The sequence below is a fragment of the Anomaloglossus baeobatrachus genome, chromosome 8 (assembly GCF_048569485.1).
Source record: "Anomaloglossus baeobatrachus isolate aAnoBae1 chromosome 8, aAnoBae1.hap1, whole genome shotgun sequence".
Lineage (NCBI taxonomy): Eukaryota > Metazoa > Chordata > Amphibia > Anura > Aromobatidae > Anomaloglossus > Anomaloglossus baeobatrachus.
In genome coordinates this window covers 22,093,717-22,116,500 of record NC_134360.1, presented here as the reverse complement: position 1 = coordinate 22,116,500, position 22,784 = coordinate 22,093,717, and the positions used below count along the sequence as shown (strand labels likewise).

Genomic DNA, 22,784 nt, shown 5'->3' with positions numbered 1-22,784 from the left:
TGCAGGATTCCGTCGGCATCCGTTGTTTTTATAATGGACGCCTATGGTGGCGGATTCAGTTAGAATCTGTCATTTGACGGATTCCGTTAACGCTACCATCTTTACACAACTGCGCATTCCCAGATGTGTAAAGTCAAGGAAAAAAAAACTATAACGGATTGCGTTATTTTGTACGATCCGTTGCATCCGTTGTGCCACTATATGTAACTCATCCGTTGCATCCGTCACACAACGCAATGCAACAGATGCCGTTCAACGCAAGTGTGAAACCGGCCTTAACATGTTATCAAGTATACTAGTTACAATTTTGTGCTTGTTCTTGGTGATCTACAGATAGATGGATGTAACATTGTAGTTTAAAGGGGTTGTCCACTACTTTAGGTCATCAATGTCTGATCAGTTGTGGTACGACACCCCGCACCCCCGCCAATCAGCTGTTCTTGTTACCGGCAGCAGTCAGCCGGAAATGCTCAGCTCCAGAGCTGTTCCATCTTCTGATAGCGGTAGTGGTGGGGTACTGCACAGACACCTATTCAAAGCAATAGGAGGCAGATGTGCAGTACCCGACTGCGACCGCCATCAATAAATGGTGCAGCTCCGAAACTGAGCATATCTGTCTGCCCACTGCCGGTACAAAGAACATCTGAATGGCGGTAGCACCTGGTGTCATACCCGGCTGATCAGGCATTAATAACCTATCCTAAAGGCCACTTTACACACACAGATAAATCTTTGGCAGATCTGTGGTTGCAGTGCAATCATGGACATATTGTTCCATTTGTACACAGCCACAAACCTGGCACTGATTGTCCACAATTTCACTGCAACCACAGATCTGCCGCAGATTTATCTCTGTGTGTAAAGTGGCCTTAAGGCTAGGCCATCAATTACAAAATAGTAGGCAACCTCTTAAAACTAAATTATGATATTCCCCTGAAATGTATTTGCTCATCTTTATCTAGTATTGAAATTAATAATATCTAGCTAAGGCTGTAGCAAATGTGAAGCAACCAAGATAAGGACAAACAACCAAAAATTAAAGTGTGAATAGGTATCTTTTAATATTAGATAAACGTCATCCAAAATGACTGATTCTGCTTAACCAGTTGACCATCTAATGTGTAAGGGAGCATCCTGTGTTTTTCACAATGGTGGTTTATATTGGAAAGAAGGATTGAGCATGTGGGATTTTAACATGCCCTACTCTTACAAAAAAAACTGTGACCAGAAGTCCACATGTCTTGGGAATCCGGAGACATAGAGTCAACTGAATAATTTGTTTTTCTCGACAGTTGTATAAAGGGAATTCCACCTTTATTGTGTGTGCTTAAAAACTGCTCAAGTTAGGGTTCTATGAATATATGTGTACTCAACTAGTAAACGTTAAATCACTACAAACTATCACAATTGGTATGCTCAAATTTATTTTTTTACTCCATCAGTCTAATCATGGACCTTTCGCTCCCATGTTGCTGGGTTGCCAACCATCCATGCTGCTGGGTTGCCAACCGTCCATATTGCTGGGTTGCCAACCATCCACGTTGCTGGGTTGCCAACCATGCACGTTGCTGAGTTGCCAACCATCCACATTGCTGGGTTGCCAACCATCAACGTTGCTGGGTTGCCAACCATCGACGTTGCTGAGTTGCCAACCATCCATGCTGCTGGGTTGCCAAACATCCAGAAAGTCCAGGACAGTTTGTAAAAATAAAGCATTTTTTTACCCTGTCCGTAAAAAAAATGAATGCGTCCATAATTTTTTTGAAGCTGTTGAAACTTGTACGGATTATTTTGACTTTAGTTATCATTTTACAGTTTACAGTGACTGCGGCCAATATCTTCATATCATTAATTGTCAACCCTGCCATTTTGTAATGAGACATCGCCCTCATGCAAAAAGTGGCGGGAGGACATATTTCATGGGTAACTTTATAATTTCAGATATCAATATCCTCTTCACTCATTTGAGTGTTAATATGAGAATATCCATTGACTTCCATGGCTAATTCCCTGCTGTCTTGCTTTAGTCAAGGCCATAAAGCAAAACACTTAGACATATTCAGGATACTTATGAATAATGTATAGAGAATGGCATGACATGGCTTATTGTCGGTAACAAGTCAGTGAAGAAAGCCTTTTAATGCAGATTACACGCCTCTTTATTTATCTAATACATCTTCACTGGAGAATGCTACTAATTCACTATCTTTTTAAAAAATTGAATTAGATTGTTAAATTGTTATAAGAAAAAAAAAGTACAATTTTTTTTAATTGAAACTCAAATAAGAGATACAATAATATATAGTAATGTAGAAATTAAAAATAAATCCATCCAATAAAAATAATATATATACAATTTATATATATATATATATATATATATATATATATATATATATATATATACATATATATATATTATTTTATTTTTTTTTTTCCTATTTTTTTTTGTATTTTTATTGGTTGGATTTATTTTTCATTTCTACATTACTCATATATATTATTGTATCCCTATATCACTGATTGGGAAGTTTGGGCCTCCGCCAACATGCAGCCAGCCATAAACAGATCACTTCCGGGGTCGGATGTGCTGGGTTTTTCCATTTTTTATATTTGTGCACATTACATCCGATCACTCTGTTTTGCGAGCTGTTCAAACACTGCAAGCGGCTCGCATTGGGCTGAGCACCGAGCGTACCCAAGCACAACAAAGCTCACGTGAGTGGTTTGCATACGTGCCGGTATGGTATGCCCTGCCATTGCCCATGACGCACAAAGTCGTTAAACCCCCGTCACACGTACTTACCTCCCTAACGATGTCACTGTGGGCGGTGAACATCCTCTTCTTGAAGGGGGAGGGACGTTCAGCGTCACAGCGACGTCACACAGCGGCCGCCCAATAGAAGTGGAGGGGCGGAGATGAGCGGGACGTAACATCCCGCCCACCTCCTTCCCTCCTCATTGCCGGCAGGACGCAGGTTAGCTGTGTTCGTCATTCCCGGGTGTCACACGTAGCGATGTGTGCTGCCTCAGGAACGACGAACAACCGGCGCACAGAAGGAGTAACGACATTATGAAAATGAACGACGTATCAACGAGCAACGATAAGGTGAGTATTTTTGCTCATTCACAGTCATTCGGAGGTGTCACACGCTACGATATCTCTAATGATGCCGGATGTGCGTCACGAATTCCGTGACCCCAACGACATATCACACGATATATCGTACCATGTAACGCCGCCTTTTGCGTGAATACAATCCATTTGTATCCATTCAGAAACAAATCTATTGTAGTGTAGTGGTCTTCGTGCCAGTATAAATGGAAGTCATTGATGGTAGTACTACCTGAGCCTTATGTGTATGGTGTAAACGAAAAAATAAAAAATAAACTAGCTGCAAAAAACTAAAAATTTGCAGAATAAAAATAGTTCAAAAGCAACAAAAGTCAACGAGAGCCCAGTCGCAGTTTAGGTTATGCAATAAATTTGGCTACGAAAGATCCTTTTTGAACTGCTCGGTTAAAAAAAAATAGGAATATATTGTAAATTGTCCAATTATGTGTGTGCGATGGCCTCTAACAGCGACCTCAAATTATTGGATTTGAATTACAGGATCCTCCTTTCTCCTAAGCAACTCCATCTGCTAGACTGCTAGGAACGGGTAGTATTTGCTGCACTAAGAAATCTGCCATCTGCTAATCTAAAGATAATTTGCTGCCTTTTGCCTGCTGTCTTGAAAGTATCAGAAGCCAATTTTCAGAACCATTGCTTTTTTTCCCCCGAAATATGTCTAATTTAAATGATTTGTTAAATTATGCCTTGCATTACATACTGAAAAATAGAACCGGTTTATTGCAACAAAACACATCTGTGACTTTTTAGGGTTTTTTTCCCCCTGATTTACTTAACATTTCACACTTTTATAGTTGATTATGTAAATGACTTTCCAAAATGAAACAAAAAAAAAAAAGTCTTGCTGGATAACAGGATGTTAATATCACAGATAATTGTTAAAATGTGGATTGAGTCAGCCTGATTAGCGGAAGGGTCAATTTCAAGACGAGAAGAGGGGCCGAATAGGGCCAAATTGTATTTAATGTTGTTTGTTATGATCTTTATGGCTTTTTAATGCATGGGTCTTGTTGTTAAAGTAAAGGCCCCGTTACACGCAACGACGTATCTAACGATATATCGCCAGGGTCACGGATTCCATGACGCACATCCGGCATCGTTAGCGACGTTGTTGCGTGTGACACCAACGAGCGACTGTTAACGATGGAAAATACTCACCAAATCGTCCATCGTTGACACGTCGTTCATTTTCAAAAAATTGTTGATTGTTGAGGACGCAGGTTGTTCGTCGTTCCCGTGGCAGCACACATTGCTACGTGTGACACCTCGGGAACGCCGAACTACAGCTTACCTGCGGCCGCCGGCAATGAGGAAGGAAGGAGGTGGGCGGGATGTTACGGTCGCTTATCTCTGCCCCTCCGCTTCTATTGGGCGGCCGCTTAGTGACGCCGCTGTGATGCCGTACGAACCGCCCCCTTAGAAAGGAGGCGGTTCGCCAGCCACAGCGACATCGCTAGGCACGTAAGTCCGTGTGATGGGAACTAACGATATTGTACGCCACGGGCAGCAATTTGCCCGTGACGCACAAACGACGGGGGCAGGTACGCTCGCAACGATATCGCTAGCAATATCGCTGCATGTAACGGGGCCTTAACACTCTAGAGTTGTTGCTTTTTTACTTTTACTGCTGTAGTGGTGCTTCTAATCTAATCCCTGTTCCCGGCATTGTCACCCTCTTTTAGCACCACTACAGTCAGTCTCTGGCTCTTTGTAACCTTCGGGCTGCTCCAGTGTTTCATGCAGTGCACCAGAGGTCATAATTCAATAAAAGTCTATGAGAGCCTAGTTCTGGCTTCATTCTGGCTCTCATAGAATTGTATTGAGCCCTTTTTATGTAACTTATGACTTCCAGACAGTCAGAAGTTACAGGCACAAGATGGCGCCACGGCACCGGAATGACTTTGATAAAATGTGAAGATGTAGGAGGGTAAGTATAAAACTGGGGGAAGGGGATTTAGATTGAAAGCCCCACTCCAGAGCTAAATGACATCTTCAGAATGGAAGACTTGGTAGCGCAGACCACAGGTAGTTCAGAAAAGTTTATTGGGGTGTGGACGTCCTGGATCTTACTGCGAGACTCTCCAGACTTAATGACGTGGTTAAATACTTTGCGCCTTCCACGCCCATCTTGAGCATTACCTACGCCTGAAGGTAGTCAGCCATCCCTGTAGGTCCCATGTAGATCCCCCAGAAGTCCGTCCCCTGTCCCTTTCCTCTTTTCCTTGTATGCTGGCAATTTTCTTTCTTCTTTCATGTTGATTGCCCTTTATCCCCTATTTCTTTTTTAGCTCCTTTTACGTCTCCTCGGAGGATAGGCCGTCAATGTCATTGTAGTGGACAACCTCTTTAAAATAAATGTCTGATCACTTGTGGCTCCAATGCTTACCCCCCAAAGTTCACTAAATTGGGGCTGTGAAATCTCCGTTTTCTCAAATGCATGATTTTGGTGAAAAGGAGCTTGACGAAACTTGGGTTGAGTATGTGTCCCGTCACTCAATTTTTATACTTATAGGTCCAATGATTGTTCCTTTAAGTTCCAATCACATTGAATAAATGAACACTTCTCATGCTTTACCGCCATTCAAGCTCTTCCTTAAATGGACCATGCTCCAAGGAGGACTGAAAGGCTTGGAATAATTCACTGAAAAGAACATAAATTCAAAGAAAAAAAAATCAAAAAAACTCCCCAGAAAAAAGCCACCAGCCAACTCAGGTCAAAATGGCATATGCACTCGCAGGATGCAGCCGGCCCACCATGATAAAGGTATAGGTAACACAGGTGCGGAATACCGATGGAACAGCCACTCTCTCTCAACCTACCATGTCATGGAGGGAGTGGCTGCTGGTTTTGAACATGCACACTAATAGGGTGTTACCTATACCTTTATCATGGTGGGCCAGCTGCATCCTGCGAGTGCATTTGCCATTTTGACCTGAGTTGGCTGGTGGCTTTTTTGTGGTGAGTTTTTTTTATTTTTTTTTCTCTGAAAGACTTTGAACCCTTGTTCTAATGATCTGTATGTGGTCCCAACAGTGGAAAATCGGAGATCTTGGCACTCACAGAAGGTATAGCCTCCTATCTTTATTACAGCTGTGGAAGGCTGAAACGTTCAGATGGATCAGCGTGATTTAATAAAGACACCAAGCTAATTTTTCCGTGAATGCCGAGACTTCTTCTGGTTTACCCTCCTCGTGCACTGCCAGTACAGTGAAGTGTCAATTGCTTTGGAATTCTGGTCCCAGCAGTGGTGCCTTCATGTGATTAGTAACTTATCTCCATTCTAGTGGATGTAATCATTTCAATATGAGTTCAACCTAAAAACTTTTAGACACTCTATGGGCCACCAGATGGTGCCTTTTTATGACACCCTAATCTTAAGGTCCCCAAACACTTTAGATGAAAGTCATCTGAACCATACCAATTTTGGTGGGACCATCCAACTCTCCACTGTATAGGGACTTCCTGATTCTTCACTGACAAATAATGTTTGGGAGAAAAGGATCCGACTGCTGAAATATCAAAAGCCAATCCTTCTGTAATCCTGAGAGATAAGGCTACTTTTACACTTGCGTTGGACGGCTTCCATTGCTATCCGCAGCCTTGAGGAATTACGGTAACCGTTGCAGGAAACCGTTATATTCCTCATAGACTTCTATTAGCTACGGATAGCAACGGATGGTCTTGCGTTGCATCCACTGCACGATGCAGCGTTGTTATTTTGATGCTGTGCCGGGCGGAGGGAACACTGCATGTAGCGTTTTTTGAGCAGCGCAATCCGTAGGATTTCACTGCGCATGCTCTCTCTGGGTCCCTGCACACGTAACCAGGGTAAACATCGGGTTACTAAGCAATGCGCTTTGCCTAGTTACCCGATATTTACCCTGGCTACGGGTGCAAGGAGCCAGCGCTAAGCGGTGTACGCTGGTAACCAAGATAAATATCGGGTAACTAAGCAAAGTTACCCGATATTTACCCTGGCTACATGTGCAGGGAGCCCCACACTTTCCTGCTCTGCTCCACCCCCTCCCGCACTCCACTCCGCATGTACACACGCACACACACATTCACACTCACCTGTCCCCAGCCTTGCATTCCTCGCTGCACTGACGTCCTCAGCGCCATGGTTCCGCTCGGCTCCACTCACTCCGAACTCCGCCCCCTCACACATTCTTGGCGGCCGAACGACCAGCTGATCACCCAGCGACCGGCTGCTGTTAGCGATCAGCTCAGCTGATCGTTCACAATAGTCTGCCGCAGGTAAAACGAAAGAAAAAAAAAAAAAAGATTCCGTTGTTGCATCCGTTGTGCCACTAAATGCAACACATCCGTTGCATCCGTCACACAACGCAATGCAATGGATGCCGTTCAACGGAAGTGTGAAAGTAGCCTAAGATGTTGCTAGAGGATTGAGGTAATGGCCATATCTTAAAGAACACAAGAATGAGTGGTTGAGTGTTCCGATGTGTTGGGGAGCCGGGACAGATTGCTGTCTTCCAAATGTTTGTTTAACCATAGCTTTCTATTGAGTGTAGGGACCTCAAAGAAGCAATACTTGTTGCCATAACACAGCATGTGATTCATATATTAGACTTAAATCCTTCTTATTGACAAATTCAAAGCTAAACTATGATATGACCATATGCATGAGTCACGAAAAAAATAGTTTTGAACACAACTAATGATAAATGAACACAAATGGCTGCATGAACACTATTATATGTCCTATATAAACTTCTACATATATAGTTTGCATTTGCAGAGAGGGAGCAAATTAAAACACATCATGAAAAATGCAAATTAGATCGGAGCCAAGTTTCATTTGTATCATTTATTCCTGTCTCCACTAGTTAAGATACAGTGGCGCCCTGGAGCGAGCATGATGCAAATTAGAGCCTGTTCCAGTATTCATTAAAATTTGTGCTTTTTTTACTTTGCCCACTCATGACCAAGGTAAAGATAATGGCTGATTGCTTTTGTCCATCTACACATTACATGTTCTATAGAACAGCTGAAGGCTTAGTTTTGCTTCTCTCACGTTCACGTCGGAAGTTAAGCAGGGAAGGTGATGGGCAGGATCAGCAGGTATCATGTCGTAAAGCCGGTGCTTGATACCTGCTGATTGCACACACATCTTGGCCAGTATTAGTAGATGTGACGTCACCTGCCCCCATCACCTTCCAATGCAAATCTGAGCTGAGTGGCCCTTCCAGCCTAACATGCACACTTGCCTATAAAGATCTCCCTAGGAAAAATGGTGCCACCATTGCAGAGTTCTGTCTGTGTTTGGTAAAAACACCGAAATTTAAAGTCCCGATCCACTCATCTCTAATAATAATACTAAAGAATTTGATTGCAAATTCCAGGTTCTTTGATCCCCATATATTCCTAAAATGAAGAGGTAGAAATGTGGTGCCCCTTTTGTTTAGAAGAGATGTTAGGTGTTTTTAGATCACTGACAGTATAGGAGATCATGCATTCCCCCTTCTTATATCTTCCTACAGTAAAGCCCCCTATACACTTTAGATTGGTGTCGTCTAAGTAATGGTTTGGAAAGCAATTTTCTCATCTGGATATCTATCATCTATCTCTTCCGAACAATCCTCTGTTCTATATAAGAAAGATGTTGCCAAACACCTTTAGTGGCAGCTAAACTCTCAGTGAACATTCCATATCCTTATCTCCCCCGATGATCATCGAGGGCCCCCATACACATTAGACTATTGGCTGAACCCATCAATGCCGAAGGGTTTGGCCTACTTCATTCTTTTGTGTCTGGAAACCTTAAAGAGGTGGTTCACTATTCTGCAATAGTGGTCACCTCTCTGTAAAACTGATAGGGAAGGCTTTTTCTAAATACCTTGTTCAGCCAATTCTGCCTCTGAGTGGCACTACTGTGGTTTTCTCAACCCCTTGAAGTGGCCCCCCCCCGGACTCTGTGACCTCTGAGATCCGGTGATGTCATGTCAACTTCCAGTTGACCCGACATCACCGAGCCCAGCCCTAGTCTTCCTGAGTAACTAGACTGTGGACGGCGTTTCACCTCTTGTGATAGTCCAGCATCACTCTTGCTTATGGCGTTCTGCAGGGATGGAGAGAGCACGGGACATGCTGGACTGTGATAAGCGGTGAAAAGCCGCCCATAGCCTAGTCACTCACGAAGACTGGGGCTGAGCTCAGTGACATCGGGTCGACTGAAAGTTGACGTGACATCATCGGATCTCAGAGGTCACGGAGCCAGGGGGTGGTCATTTCATGGGGATGAGCGGACCACAATAGCGCCACTCAGAGGCAGAATTGGCTGAACAAGGTATTGAGAAAATGCCTTGCCTATCAGTTTTACAGAGGGGTGGCCACTATTGCAGAGTAGTGAACCACCTCTTTAAGGCCTCCAGACACATAAGATTGATATTGGTCAAACCCTTCGAAATTAATAGGTTTAGCCAACAATCTAATGTATATGGGGCCCCCGATGATAGTTGGGATAGATAAGGATCTGGCATGTCTGATTTTGGATTGCAGAACCTTTTGTCCACTGGTGGCCACTATTGCAGAGTAGTGAACTACCCCTTCAAGATTTGTCAATGCCAAAGAGTACAGTTTTCAGCCAAGTGTGTCAACCTAATCATTCTCAAAAAAGTCCATGGGGCCTCTGTTAGGAGTCTCAACACAGAAAACTAGTCAGATATCCCTCCGGGAAGGACCTAGCCAAGGAGTGGCTCTTTTTAGGAAACCACCATAACCACCATATTAAGTGGCCCTTTTAGTCAATATCCAACTTTTTGACAAGTTTAAAGATATGACAAGGGAATTACCAAAGCCAGGTATCCATCCACAGACAGCTGTTTCGGGGTATTGCCCCTCATCAGTGTGGAGTAGGATTCTGGCCAGGTGGGAGCAATGCCTAGTAGACCAACAAGACAAAACAATCACTAATCTCGGGGAGACCAGCCAGGGAAAACACTGCCAGCAGTCAACAAGGGTGCTCAAGACAGTGAAATCCTAGGTGCATTGCCCCCTGGGAAATATGCAAATCAAAAAAAGTCCGTGGAGCCTCTATTAGCAGTTTCAACACAGAGAACTAGCCAAATATCCCTCCGTGAAGGACCTAGCCAAGGGGTGACTCTTTTTAGGAAACCACCATAACCACCATATTAAGTGGCCCTTTTAGTCAATATCCAACTCTTTGACAAGTTTAAAGATATGACAAGGGAAATACCAAGGCCAGGTATCCATCCACAGACAGCAGTGATTGTTTTGTCTTGTTGGTCTACTAGGCATTGCTCCCACCTGGCCAGAATCCTACTCCACACTGATGAGGGGCAATACCCCGAAACAGCTGTCTGTGGATGGATACCTGGCCTTGGTATTTCCCTTGTCATATCTTTAAACTTGTCAAAGAGTTGGATATTGACTAAAAGGGCCACTTAATATGGTGGTTATGGTGGTTTCCTAAAAAGAGCCACTCCTTGGCTAGGTCCTTCCCGGAGGGATATCTGGCTAGTTTTCTGTGTTGAGACTCCTAACAGAGGCTCCACGGACTTTTTTGATTTGCATATTTCCCAGGGGGCAATGCACCTAGGATTTCACTATCTTGAGTGCCCTTGTTGGCTACTGGCAGTGTTTTCTCTGGCTGGTCTTCCCGAGATCAGTGATTGTTTTGTCTTGTTAACCTGATCATTCTACAATTCCATAGAAGGAGGGAACCCAAACTCCTACTGAACCAAAAGATTTTGGAAAATGTGTAAAGCAACAGTTACCAGGCAGGCAACATTGAGATAAAATCCCATGTGTACTTTTGCTCTAAACTCTTTAATTTCTGCCCCCGATTTGCTGTGGATGGGCACAATTTTGGCGAATGAATTGGTTGTGGAAACTTTAAAGTCAAATGTGTAAATTTCACTATATGAAGTGTCCATTGTGCATTTGGTTGTTTATATTTTTCGCATTACACCAATTTCTTGATGCTCTACCCATGGCCGTATTATATGTTGATCCCAATTAACCATACTCTGATATGCTTATAATTCTAGATAACTTATGCAATGGAAAATTCCACAAACATCTCCAAGACCTGTTTGCGCCACTTGTTGTCAGATATGTCGACCTTATGGAGTCCTCAATTGCACAATCAATTCACAGGGGCTTTGAGCGTGAATCGTGGGAGCCAGTAAAGTAAGGAAACCCTTTGATACAATCGGAGTTTGTAGCAGATGGATGGAAGTTCTTACCCGATGGGGAATAATTGTTCTTGATTCTCGTCAGCCTTAAAGTGTCTACATTTTCTATCTTAATGGAAAAACGAAGCAGAGAGCCATTCTATTTCTTGTGTTCTCTATATATTTTAGTGTAATAATATCTAAGACTATGTTGTAAGTAATTTTCTGTTACCCTGATATATGTATCTCTATGGGACCTCATCAACATTCCATCTGCTTGATACAAATTCACTCACGTAGTTCAATAGATGCTTAGAATTTAAAAGTCAGATTGATGGTAAAAGTATGAATTTCATGAAATTTATTATTTTCTAGGTAAAGTTTGGATCTGCATCTCTTGACTGTTTTATGTATTGTTTTCCATTTCATTCTATAAGCCGTATTGTTGCACATTAGATGTCGTTAGATGTGTGTGTTTTTATGTAATTGAATCGAGTACAAGGTACATCTGTACTGCAGTCTCCTAGGAAGAAGCCTCTAGGAATGGTTAAATGATAAAGATTGAGATATCTATGCCTTAATGCTGTCAGCTGATGACATTTCCATTTTGTTCACTGTATATTTTAATAGGTTTTCTTTAACTGAAAGTCCCCCTAATTGCACTACGTCTGTTTATATCCAACAATACTTTTTAATAGTCAATTATTTAATAAAGACATCCAAACTATCTGCATAGAGAAGTAGTTGAATGATAAAATAAAGGTTGCCTGTAACCACCACTAGGAGGAGCTGTGGAGCTCATTGCATACAAATTTATTATTGTGCTCAATATACAGTCAGTATGCAATTAGCTGTTAAAGGGAATCTGTCAGGCCAAGCTTGACAAAATTAAGGGGGATTTCCTCTACTCTGACAACCACCACTAGGAGGAGCTGTGGAACTCATTGCATACAAATTTATTATTGTGCTCAATATACAGTCAGTATGCAATTAGCCCTTAAAGGGAATCTGTCAGGCCAAGCTTGACAAAATTAAGGGGGATTTCCACTACTCGGACAACCACCACTAGGAGGAGCTGTGGAACTCATTGCATACAAATTTATCATTGTGCTCAATATACGATCAGTATGCAATTAGCCCTTAAAGGGAATCTGTCAGGCCAAGCTTGACAAGATTAAGGGGGAGTTCCACTACTCGGACAACCACCACTAGGAGGAGCTGTGGAGCTCATTGGATACAAATTTATTATTGTGCTCAATATCCAATCAGTATGCAATTAGCCCTTAAAGGGAATCTGTCAGGCCAAGCTTGACAAGATTAAGGGGGAGTTCCACTACTCGGACAACCACCACTAGGAGGAGCTGTGGAGCTCATTGGATACAAATTTATTATTGTGCTCAATATCCAATCAGTATGCAATTAGCCCTTAAAGGGAATCTGTCAGGCCAAGCTTGACAAAATTAAAATTGTTGTCCACTACTCGGACAACCACCACTAGGAGGAGCTGTGGAGCTCATTGCATACAAATTTATTATTGTGCTCAATATCCAATCAGTATGCAATTAGCCCTTAAAGGGAATCTGTCAGGCCAAGCTTGACAAAATTAACAGGGTTGTCCACTACTCGGACAACCCCTATTCTCATGCCCCATGGTTGCTCCCGCTAAAATAAAAAAGCCTATATTCACCTCCACTGGTGCCGTTCCAGTGATGCTGGCACTCACTCACTCACTCTCCCATGGCTCACTTGGAGTTGTTATGTTATGTGAGCCCCAGGAGAGTGAGTGCCGACACCTCTGGAATACCGCCGGCATATGAGGTGAGCATATGATTTTTTTATTTTAACGGGAACAAATATGGGAGATGAGAAGGGGTTATCCGAGAAGTGGACAACCCCTTTAACTAATCATATAGCATTGTAGGGACATAACGCTTATAAAAATCATACCTCTCCTAGTCTCATTTCTTCCACTGTTTTGCAAAAACAGCGTCACATCCACGTCACGTGGCAGCCGGCCAATAGAAGCGGAGGGGCGGAGATGAGCGGAACGTAAACATCCCGCCCACCTCTTTCCTTCCGCATTGCCGGCTGGAGCCGCAGGACACAGGTAAGATCTGTTCAATGTTCCCCGGGTGTCACACACTGCGATGTGTGCTGCCTCGGGAACATTGAACAACCCGACATGCAATTCGTCAGGATTCAACGACGTGTATGCGATGAACGTTTTAACGTTCAATTGCAATGGCACGTACCTGTCACACGCTACAACAACACTAACGATGCCGAATGTGCGTCACTTACGATGTGACCCCGCCGACACATCGTAAGATATATTGTAGCGTGTAAAGCCCGCTTAAGAGGCACAAGTCGGCTGAACAAAATAGCAAATATCTGCAGGGAAAGATCAAAACAAGCGACACATCGTATGACGTATATATACGTCATATACCATCAAAGGGTTAAGAAACTAGATAACCACCTTTATGATCCCTCTAGTGGCAGCACAAGTCAGCTCCTGGGCAAGAACAGTATATTGGCCTTTTGCAGTCCAGTATTGAAGCTTTTTGCAGCTTTGGAGGGGAAAGTGGCCTCAGTCCTTACCTCTTGAGTCCCCGTGCAGCTGCACTGGTTGCATTAGTCAGAGACAGACATATAATTGGTGCAACATGTGTACAGGTGCCCAAGAGGTGAAAGGGCCCATTTTCTGCTCTAAAGCAGGTGGAATTGTGCATTACAATGAGCTCTTGGGCTGCAAAGGGCCCATTTATAGTTTTTGCACAGGGGCCCTTTTCTGTTAGTTTCTGGCAGTGACAATAAGGATTTTATCTGCCCTTGAGCAGGGGATTTGGAGCTTTGTATTACAAATCAAATTAAAAAAATTATATATATTGATATATTTTATATATATATATATATATATATATATATATATATAAACATTTTTCAGAGCAGCACTTAAAAATAACTTGGGTGCAAAATCCTTCACAACAGTATCCTACCGTCCCTTCAATATTTCCAAAAAATCAGAAGGCAGCTCTTCAATTTTCTTTCAAATAGAATCTCCTTTAATGGCCCATATCAATTAGCAGGGGATTTGGAGCGTTGTATTACAAATAATAATAAAAAATTTATATATATATATATATATATATATATATGCACATATATATATATATACATATTTTTTATTGCATATATATATATTTTTTTTATTTAGATATATATATATATATATATATATATACAGTTTATATATACTGTGCATATATATATATATATATATACATTTTTTTCTTTTTATATATATATATATATATATATATATATATGTATAATTTTACATTTTATTATTTATATGGCGATATTTTATATATATATATTTTATATATATATATATATATATATATATATAATTATTCTGGACACAATTTCCAACTTAGGGAACTTCACTTTAATTTAATATTGGCCTAAAAGGGATCATTAAGAATTATATTTGAGTAAGGACATTCAATCAAATGCTGATAATCTCTCTTGAATAAGAAAAATAATCCTAATTAAGAAGATTGTTTAAGTTATTAAGTTCAGAAAATGATAATGAGGAAGAAATCAGAAATCCAATCCAAACTCTTATTGTGTTGTGTTTTAGACATCTTTAGAGACCGTAAAGCATATTTATTTCAGCATGTCTTAAACCACAAAACAATGAGGAGACATATGGGCGTTATTCATGAGCTTATGTATATCTTAATGAGTGCGCTTTTTTATTCTGACAAAAGCACCGCTCTCAAAAGTGCGTAAATGTAATTGATAACAAAGGAAAATGTTGGAGAGTTTGGTGTTTTGTAATGCCAATCCGGCATCTTCGAAATTCTACATCTACCAGTCCAAACCGGGTGAAACTCCCTCGGACGTGTTCATATACTCCACATCTTATAGGTCACATTTAGGTTCTTCTATGTTTGCAATAAATAAAAATTTTCAAAAATTCTCGAGAAAAAAAATTGCGTAAGTTTCCGATACTTGCAAAATTGGACTCTAAAAATCAACTAAAGACTTGCAGTCAGATGTCCCTTGTGCTCTGTGCTGGTGGTGATGTCTTTGCACAAATTATTATAGCATTTCACCATTTTTATATTTTTATACATACTATATTTATATAATATATGAGCGTTCTGAAACTTACCTGACTCCATATCCATATCTGAATTTTAACATTCCATCACAGTTTTACGATATTTTTCTATCTATATCAGTGGTCTGAGATGACCAGGTTTGAAAAAAATATATGTGTAACTTTGTCGGGAGTTGTTTATACTGTATGTGTCTGTGTGACAAATCGAATTAACATTGAGACTAATTGGAGTCCAAAACTAATTTTGCAGAAAAGTAAGACTGGACACATTGATGGATATCTCATTAACACTGACGATAGATAACTCCAGCTTTCAAAGCCCCTATGTACTCACAAGACTGTAAATCGTATTACTGGTTTGGATTACCTGGTCCCTATTTTCAAGGGACGCTATCATCAGATAATGACCTACTATTTAAATTTGGTTTTATATGTAATAAATATCTCAGGCAATTTTTTTTAATATCATGATCTTTATTTAAAAGGAAAAAAAATAATGCAAATTAGGTACAGAGATATTACCTGTCATTGTAATCCTGCCTATGATGATAAGGAGCCTGCTGAAAAGTCTTCCAGGAAGTTTGCATTTAAAGAAGCCCAAGTGGCCAGTGGGAAAATTGTAAGATTACTAATATTTAGACTCATATTTCCTGGAAGAGTTTTCAGCAGTTTCTTTATCATCAGAGGCAGGATTACAAGGATAGGTCACACTTCTGTATCCAACTTTCTCCCCCCCACAATGAATAATAGAACCTCTACATACAGCTAATAACACAGGATCCACCAATCACGATGAACATTGTCACAGCTCACCTCCTCCTCCTGTACAGTGACTTATAACACCTCTATATACAGCTGATAACACGGGATCTACCAGATCTACCAATCACAATAGATGATGTCATAGAGCACCTCCTCTTCTACAGTGACTGATAACTATTCTATATACAATAGATAACACAGGGTCCATCAATTACAATAGATGATGTCACAGCTCACCTCCTCCTGCTCCTTCTGTACAATGACTGATAACACCTTTATATAAAACTGATAACACAAGAGCCACATTCACAATAGGTGATATCTCAACTAACCTCCTCTTCCTCCTGTACAATGACTGATAACACATCTAGATACAGTAGATAACACGGGATCCACGATTCATAATAGGTGATGCCACAGCTCACCTCCTCCTCCTGTACAATGCCTGATAACACCTCTATATGCAGTAGATAATATAGTATCCACCATTTACAATAGGTGATATCACAGCTCACCTTCTCCTGCTCCTCCTGTACAATGACTGATAACACCTCTATATACAGCTAACACAAGAGCCACATTCACAATAGGTGATATAACAACTCACCCCTCCCCCTCCTGTACAATGACTGATAACACCTCTATATTCAGTAGATAACACAGGATCCACCATTCACACTAGGTGATATCACAGCTCACCTCCTCCTCTCCTGTACAATGACCGATAGCACCTCTATATACAGTAGATAACACATGATCCACCATTCGCAATAGATGATGTCAGAGCTCACCTCCTCCTCTCCTGTACAATAACTGATAACACCTCTATATACAGTAGATAACACAGTAGACACCATTCACAATAGGTGATATCACAGCTCACCTCCCCCTCCTGTACAATGACTGATAACACCTCTATATACACCTGATAATACAGGATCCACCAGTCATAATAGGTGATATCACAGCTCACCTCCTCCTGTACAATGACACATAATACACCATTAGACCATAGCAGACTATGGTGCTGTATCACTGATCTGTGCACGTATCAGTGATACAGCAATATGCATGAGATACTATAATAGCTCCACGTCAGTCACACAATCACTTATTAATACCGTTAGCGATTACATTTTGCGTCTTGTTTTTGTAACGCTTATGAAATGTTGTTACAGTGTTGTTGTTGGCTTTATATTGTGACTGTGTATTGTACACGTGTGTGTTACGTAATTACCATATTTAATACCATAGATCAGATAAATCTTCCATCCTCATGCTTCTTTCTTAACCAGTCGCTTTGTATTACTTTTAACATTTTTGTCCTTTTTTTTGGTAATTTTTTTCAGAGTGTTTTTGTGCTTCTGCTACATCTGCATTGTCACGTTATGGTATCTTTTTCTTTCTGTCTGTTTCTTCCACAGGAGTTTAACAAGTAATCTGCCCAATGTGAATCTTCCAAATGTGAATCTCCCTAAAGTACCTGTAGCCCTACCAGTTAACCTCCCACAAATGCCTAGCTTTTCTGCACCGTCATGGATGGCTGCAATATATGATTCTGAGTGTGTATTCACTTCACATTAGACCTCATTTATATGTGCAGGAATCGTGGCATGAATGGGGATTAATTATTTCTACGATCATTTTTTTTAAAAAAAAAAAGTTTCTAAAATATGTTTTATTTTTGTATTTACAGTTTTAAATTTAAGAGAATATATTTTGGAAATGTAACTTGTAAATTAATTAACCTTCCAATTAACTTCTGATAAAAATAATTGTACAGAAACATCAATATTTACATTTACAAAACTTTACACAATGGACAGTTTTGCAATCAAGTAATGTAATATATAAGTTAAAAAAAATAAATAAAAATAAATCTTTATTTTTATATAACGCTAACATATTCCGCAGCGCTTTACATACATCAGGAACACTGTCCCCATTGGGGCTCACAATCTAAATTCCCTATCTGTATGTCTTTGGAAAAAGTATCACTATTAGACACATTAAATAAGTGTAATTAATTAAGATAATTATAAAAAAGAAACTCATGGTATCCTCTATAACCAATAAATGCCTTTTTTCCAATATTTAAAGGGGTTGTCCACTACTTTTACATTGATGGCCTATCCTTAGGATAGGCCATCAATGTCAGATCAGCCGACACCCTGCACCGCCGCCAATCAGCTGTTTTCGGTGTCGGCTGGAAACCCTGACCAAAAGTGGACACTTTGGGACCATTATTTGGCAAGTTGGAGGTGTTTCTTGGTAGCAATGGGGTACAGATGAAATGTCCCAGTTTTGGGGCATTTAAAGAGGTTTCCACTACTTTTACATTGATGGCCTCTCCTAAGGGGTACTTTGCACGTTGCAACATCGCTACTGCGATATCGTCGGGGTCAAATCGAAAGTGACGCACATCCGGTGCCGGTAATGACGTTGCAACGTGTAAAGCCTATAAGCACCGATAAACGATCGCAAAAGCATCAAAAATCGGTGATCTGTGTAGTGTCGATCATTTCCATAATTTCGCTGCAGCGACAGGTACGATGTTGTTCCTCGTTTCTGCGGCAGCACACATCGCTGTGTATGAAGCTGCAGGAGCGAGGAACATCTCTTTACCTGCGTCCCGCCTGCAATGAGGAAGGAAGGAGGTGGGCGGGATGTTTACGTCCCGCTCATCTCCGCCCCTCCGCTTCTATTGGCCGCCTGCCGTATGACGTCGCTGTGACGCCGCACGACCCGCTACCTTAGGAAGGAGGCGGGTTGCCGGCCAGAGCGACGTCGCAGGGCAGGTAAGTGCGTGTGAAGCTGCCATAGCTATAATGATCACTACGGCAGCTATCACAATATATCGCATGTGCGATGGGGGTGGGTACTATCGCGCTCGGCATCGCTAGCATCGGCTTGCGATGTCATAGTGTGCAAAGTACCCCTTAGGATAGCTCATCAATGTCAGATCAGCTGACACCCTGCACCCCCGCCAATCAGCTGTTTTTGGTGCCAGCTGCAAACCCTGACCAAAAGTGGACACTTTGGGCCATTATTTGGCAAGTTGGAGGTATTTCTTGGTAGCAATGGGGTACAGATGAAATGTCCCAGTTTTGGGGCATTTAAAGAGGTTTTCCTCTACTTTTACATTGATGGCCCCTCCTTAGGATAAGTTATCAATGCCAGATCAGTCTGGCTCTTTAGGATAGGCCATCAATGCCAGATCAGTTGGGCTCTTTAGGATAGGCCATCAATGCCAGATCAGTCGGGCTCTTTAGGATAGGCCATCAATGCCAGATCAGTTGAGCTCTTTAGGATAGGCCATCAATGCCAGATCAGTCTGGCTCTTTAGGATAGGCCATCAATGCCAGATCAGTCGAGCTCTTTAGGATAGGCCATCAATGCCAGATCAGTCGGGTTCTTTAGGATAGGCCATCAATGCCAGATCAGTCGGGCTCTTTAGGATAGGCCATCAATGCCAGATCAGTTGGGCTCTTTAGGATAGGCCATTAATGCCAGATCAGTTGGGCTCTTTAGGATAGGCCATCAATGCCAGATCAGTTGGGCTCTTTAGGATAGGCCATCAATGCCAGATCAGTCGGGCTCTTTAGGATAGGCCATCAATGCCAGATCAGTCGGGCTCTTTAGGATAGACCATCAATGCCAGATCAGTCGGGTTCTTTAGGATAGGCGGATCAGTCGGGCTCTTTAGGATAGGCCATCAATGCCAGATCAGTCGTGCTCTTTAAGATAGGCCATCAATGCCAGATCAGTCGGGCTCTTTAGGATAGGCCATCAATGCCAGATCAGTCGGGTTCTTTAGGATCGGCCATCAATGCCAGATCAGTCGGGCTCTTTAAGATAGGCCATCAATGCTAGATCAGTCGGGCTCTTTAGGATAAGTCATCAATGCCAGACCAGTTGGTCTCTTTAGGAGAGGCCATCAATGCCAGACCAGTTGGGATTCTTAGGAGAGGCCATCAATGCCAGATCAGTCGGGGTCCAACACCCTACACTCCCACTGATAAGCTGTTCTCGATGTCGGCTGCAAACCCTGACCAAAAGTGGACACTTTGGGATCATTATTTGGCAGTTTGGAGGTGTTTCTTGGTGGCAATGGGGTGCAGATGTAATGTCCCAGTTTTGGGGCATTTAAAGAGGTTGTCCTCTACTTTTACATTTTTACATTGTTGGCCTTTCCTTAGGATAGGCCATCAATGCCAGATCAGTCGGGGTCCAACACCCTACACTCCCAGCGATTAGCACACCCGGACCAAAAGTGGACACTTTGGGGCCATTATTTGGCAATTTCGAGGTGTTTCTTGATAGCAACAGGGTGCAGATGAAATGTGCCAGTTTGGGGCATTTAAAGAGGTTGTCCTCTATTTTTTTATTGTTGGCCTCTCCTTAGGGTAGGTCATCAATGTCAGATCAGTCAGGGTCTGAAACCCTGCACCCCTGCCGATCAGCTGTTCTCGGTGCCGGCAGTCGCAGCTTACAGCCGTAATTGCTCAGTTCCGGGGTTGCTCTGTCTTCTGATAGTGGCCGCTGTGAGTTACTGCACATCCTCCTCCCATTCAGATCAATAGGAGGTAGATGTGCAGTACCCGGTTGCGGCAACTATCAGAAGGCAGAGCAGCCCCGAAACTCAGCAAGCATTTCTGGCTGCCTGTCGCCGACTGATTGGCAGGGTGTGGCGTGTCGGATCCCGGAGGATCTGACACTGATGACATATCCTAAGAATAGGCCATCAATGTAAAAGTATAGGAAAATCTCTTAAAATGCCCCAAATTGGGACAGTTAATCTGCACCCCACCACCACCAAGAAACACCTACAAATTGCCGATCTGATCAAGAAATATTTACCTCCACAGAGTTGAATAGTATAAATGCAGGTTATGTCCACAGGATTTTTTTTGCCTGTTCCAACTCAAAAACACAAATCAGGCTTTTTTTTCCTATGTATTCCCAAGGGATTGAGAGCAGAAAGTTAACTGAAACATTGTGATTTAGCCTCCAGACAGCAACTAGACCTGTCCGGTGCAACAAGTGACGCGTCAGACAAATGTGAACGATCGTGGCACTAATCATAACACAGCCTTAATAAGTAAAAAAAGCAATTGAAAAAAATCTATAAAAATAATAGTATAGCCATATCCTAGCAACTTTAACAGAATTAGATTCATGTTTATCAAATGTTTCAAACAATAATATTTGGATAATTAATTACAATAATTAATTCATTAATTAAAGAGACTGAAAAGCAATTGAAAAAAAATCTATAAAAATAATAGTATAGCCATAGCCTAGCAACTTTAACAGAATTGGATTCATGTTTATCAAATGATTCAAACAATAATATTTGGATAATTAATTACAATAATTAATTCATTAATTAAAGAGACTGAAAAGCAATTGAAAAAAAATCTGTAAAAATATAAAAATGATAGTATAGTAATATTCTAGCAACTTTAACAGAATTGGATTTATGTTTATCAAATGATTCAAACAATAATATTTGGATAATTAATTACAATAATTAATTCATTAATTAAAGAGACTGAAAAGCAATTGAAAAAAAATCTATAAAAATGATAGTATAGTAATATTCTAGCAACTTTAACAGAATTGGATTCATGTTTATCAAATGATTCAAACAATAATATTTGGATAATTAATTACAATAATTAATTATTAATTAATTAAAGAGACTGCAAAGCAATTGAAAAAAATCTGTAAAAATATAAAAATGATAGTATAGCAATATTCTAGCAACTTCAACAGAATTGGATTCATGTTTATCAAATGTTTCAAACAATAATATTTGGATAATTAATTACAATAATTAATTAATTAATTAAAGAGACTGCAAAGCAATTGAAAAAAATCTGTAAAAATATAAAAATGATAGTATAGTAATATTCTTCAACTTCAACAGAATTGGATTCATGTTTATCAAATGTTTCAAACAATAATATTTCGATAATAATTAAATTAATTAAAGAGACTGATTTTTTTTTAAACATTATAACCTCCAATCACTGCAATATGTTTTTTTATTTTTATTTTTTTGAATATCTATCTTTTACTCTTCTCTAAAGAAATAAATGTCCTGTTCATGCTATGATTGCTGTGTCGGAGATAGGTAGATTAGGCAGCAGTAACCGAGGCTTTTTTTCCCCCCTCTGTGCATGATCTGTGACACTTCTTGGAAAAGATATGAATCAGTAACTGAACATACGATGGCTTTATTCAATCAATGAAATCCAAATTAATTGTGGGAAACATTTCAATTGTGACATTATCAAAACATAAAAGAAGAAAAAAAAAGGAGAAGACATTCGAAATAACTCTGAAGGCAGATGGGTGTCAAAATGTTGTAGAAATAGACACCAATTACTCCATTTGTGTGTACTATTCCGTTTACAACATAAACCTTTAGCGTTCCAAAACTCAATTTAGAATTCAAAAATATACGTTTTTTTTTTCTTCTCCCATTTGGAAGCAAACTGTTCGCAAGATGTGAATGTCGCTTTGCAGACACCTACGGAGCATAATATTTACCGTCGTAGAGCCAAGGTACCTGGTTGAATATCTTTTCCTGAG

The 22,784-nt window shown here is 40.8% G+C and overlaps 1 protein-coding gene across 10 annotated transcripts in view; it reads left to right on the top strand.

The window, feature by feature from the left end:
• Positions 1 to 22,784, top strand: part of CADPS (calcium dependent secretion activator) — a 657,127-nt gene that overhangs the window by 493,798 nt on the left and 140,545 nt on the right. For 6 of the 10 annotated variants that reach the window (XM_075321359.1, XM_075321357.1, XM_075321361.1 and 3 more), the window contains 2 exons: positions 11,165 to 11,306; positions 17,609 to 17,746. In XM_075321359.1, coding sequence (XP_075177474.1) covers positions 11,165 to 11,306; positions 17,609 to 17,746 — 280 coding nt within the window. The remainder of the gene's footprint in view (positions 1 to 11,164; positions 11,307 to 17,608; positions 17,747 to 22,784) is intronic. The other 4 variants (XM_075321362.1, XM_075321365.1, XM_075321364.1 and 1 more) reach the window with 1 other exon arrangement.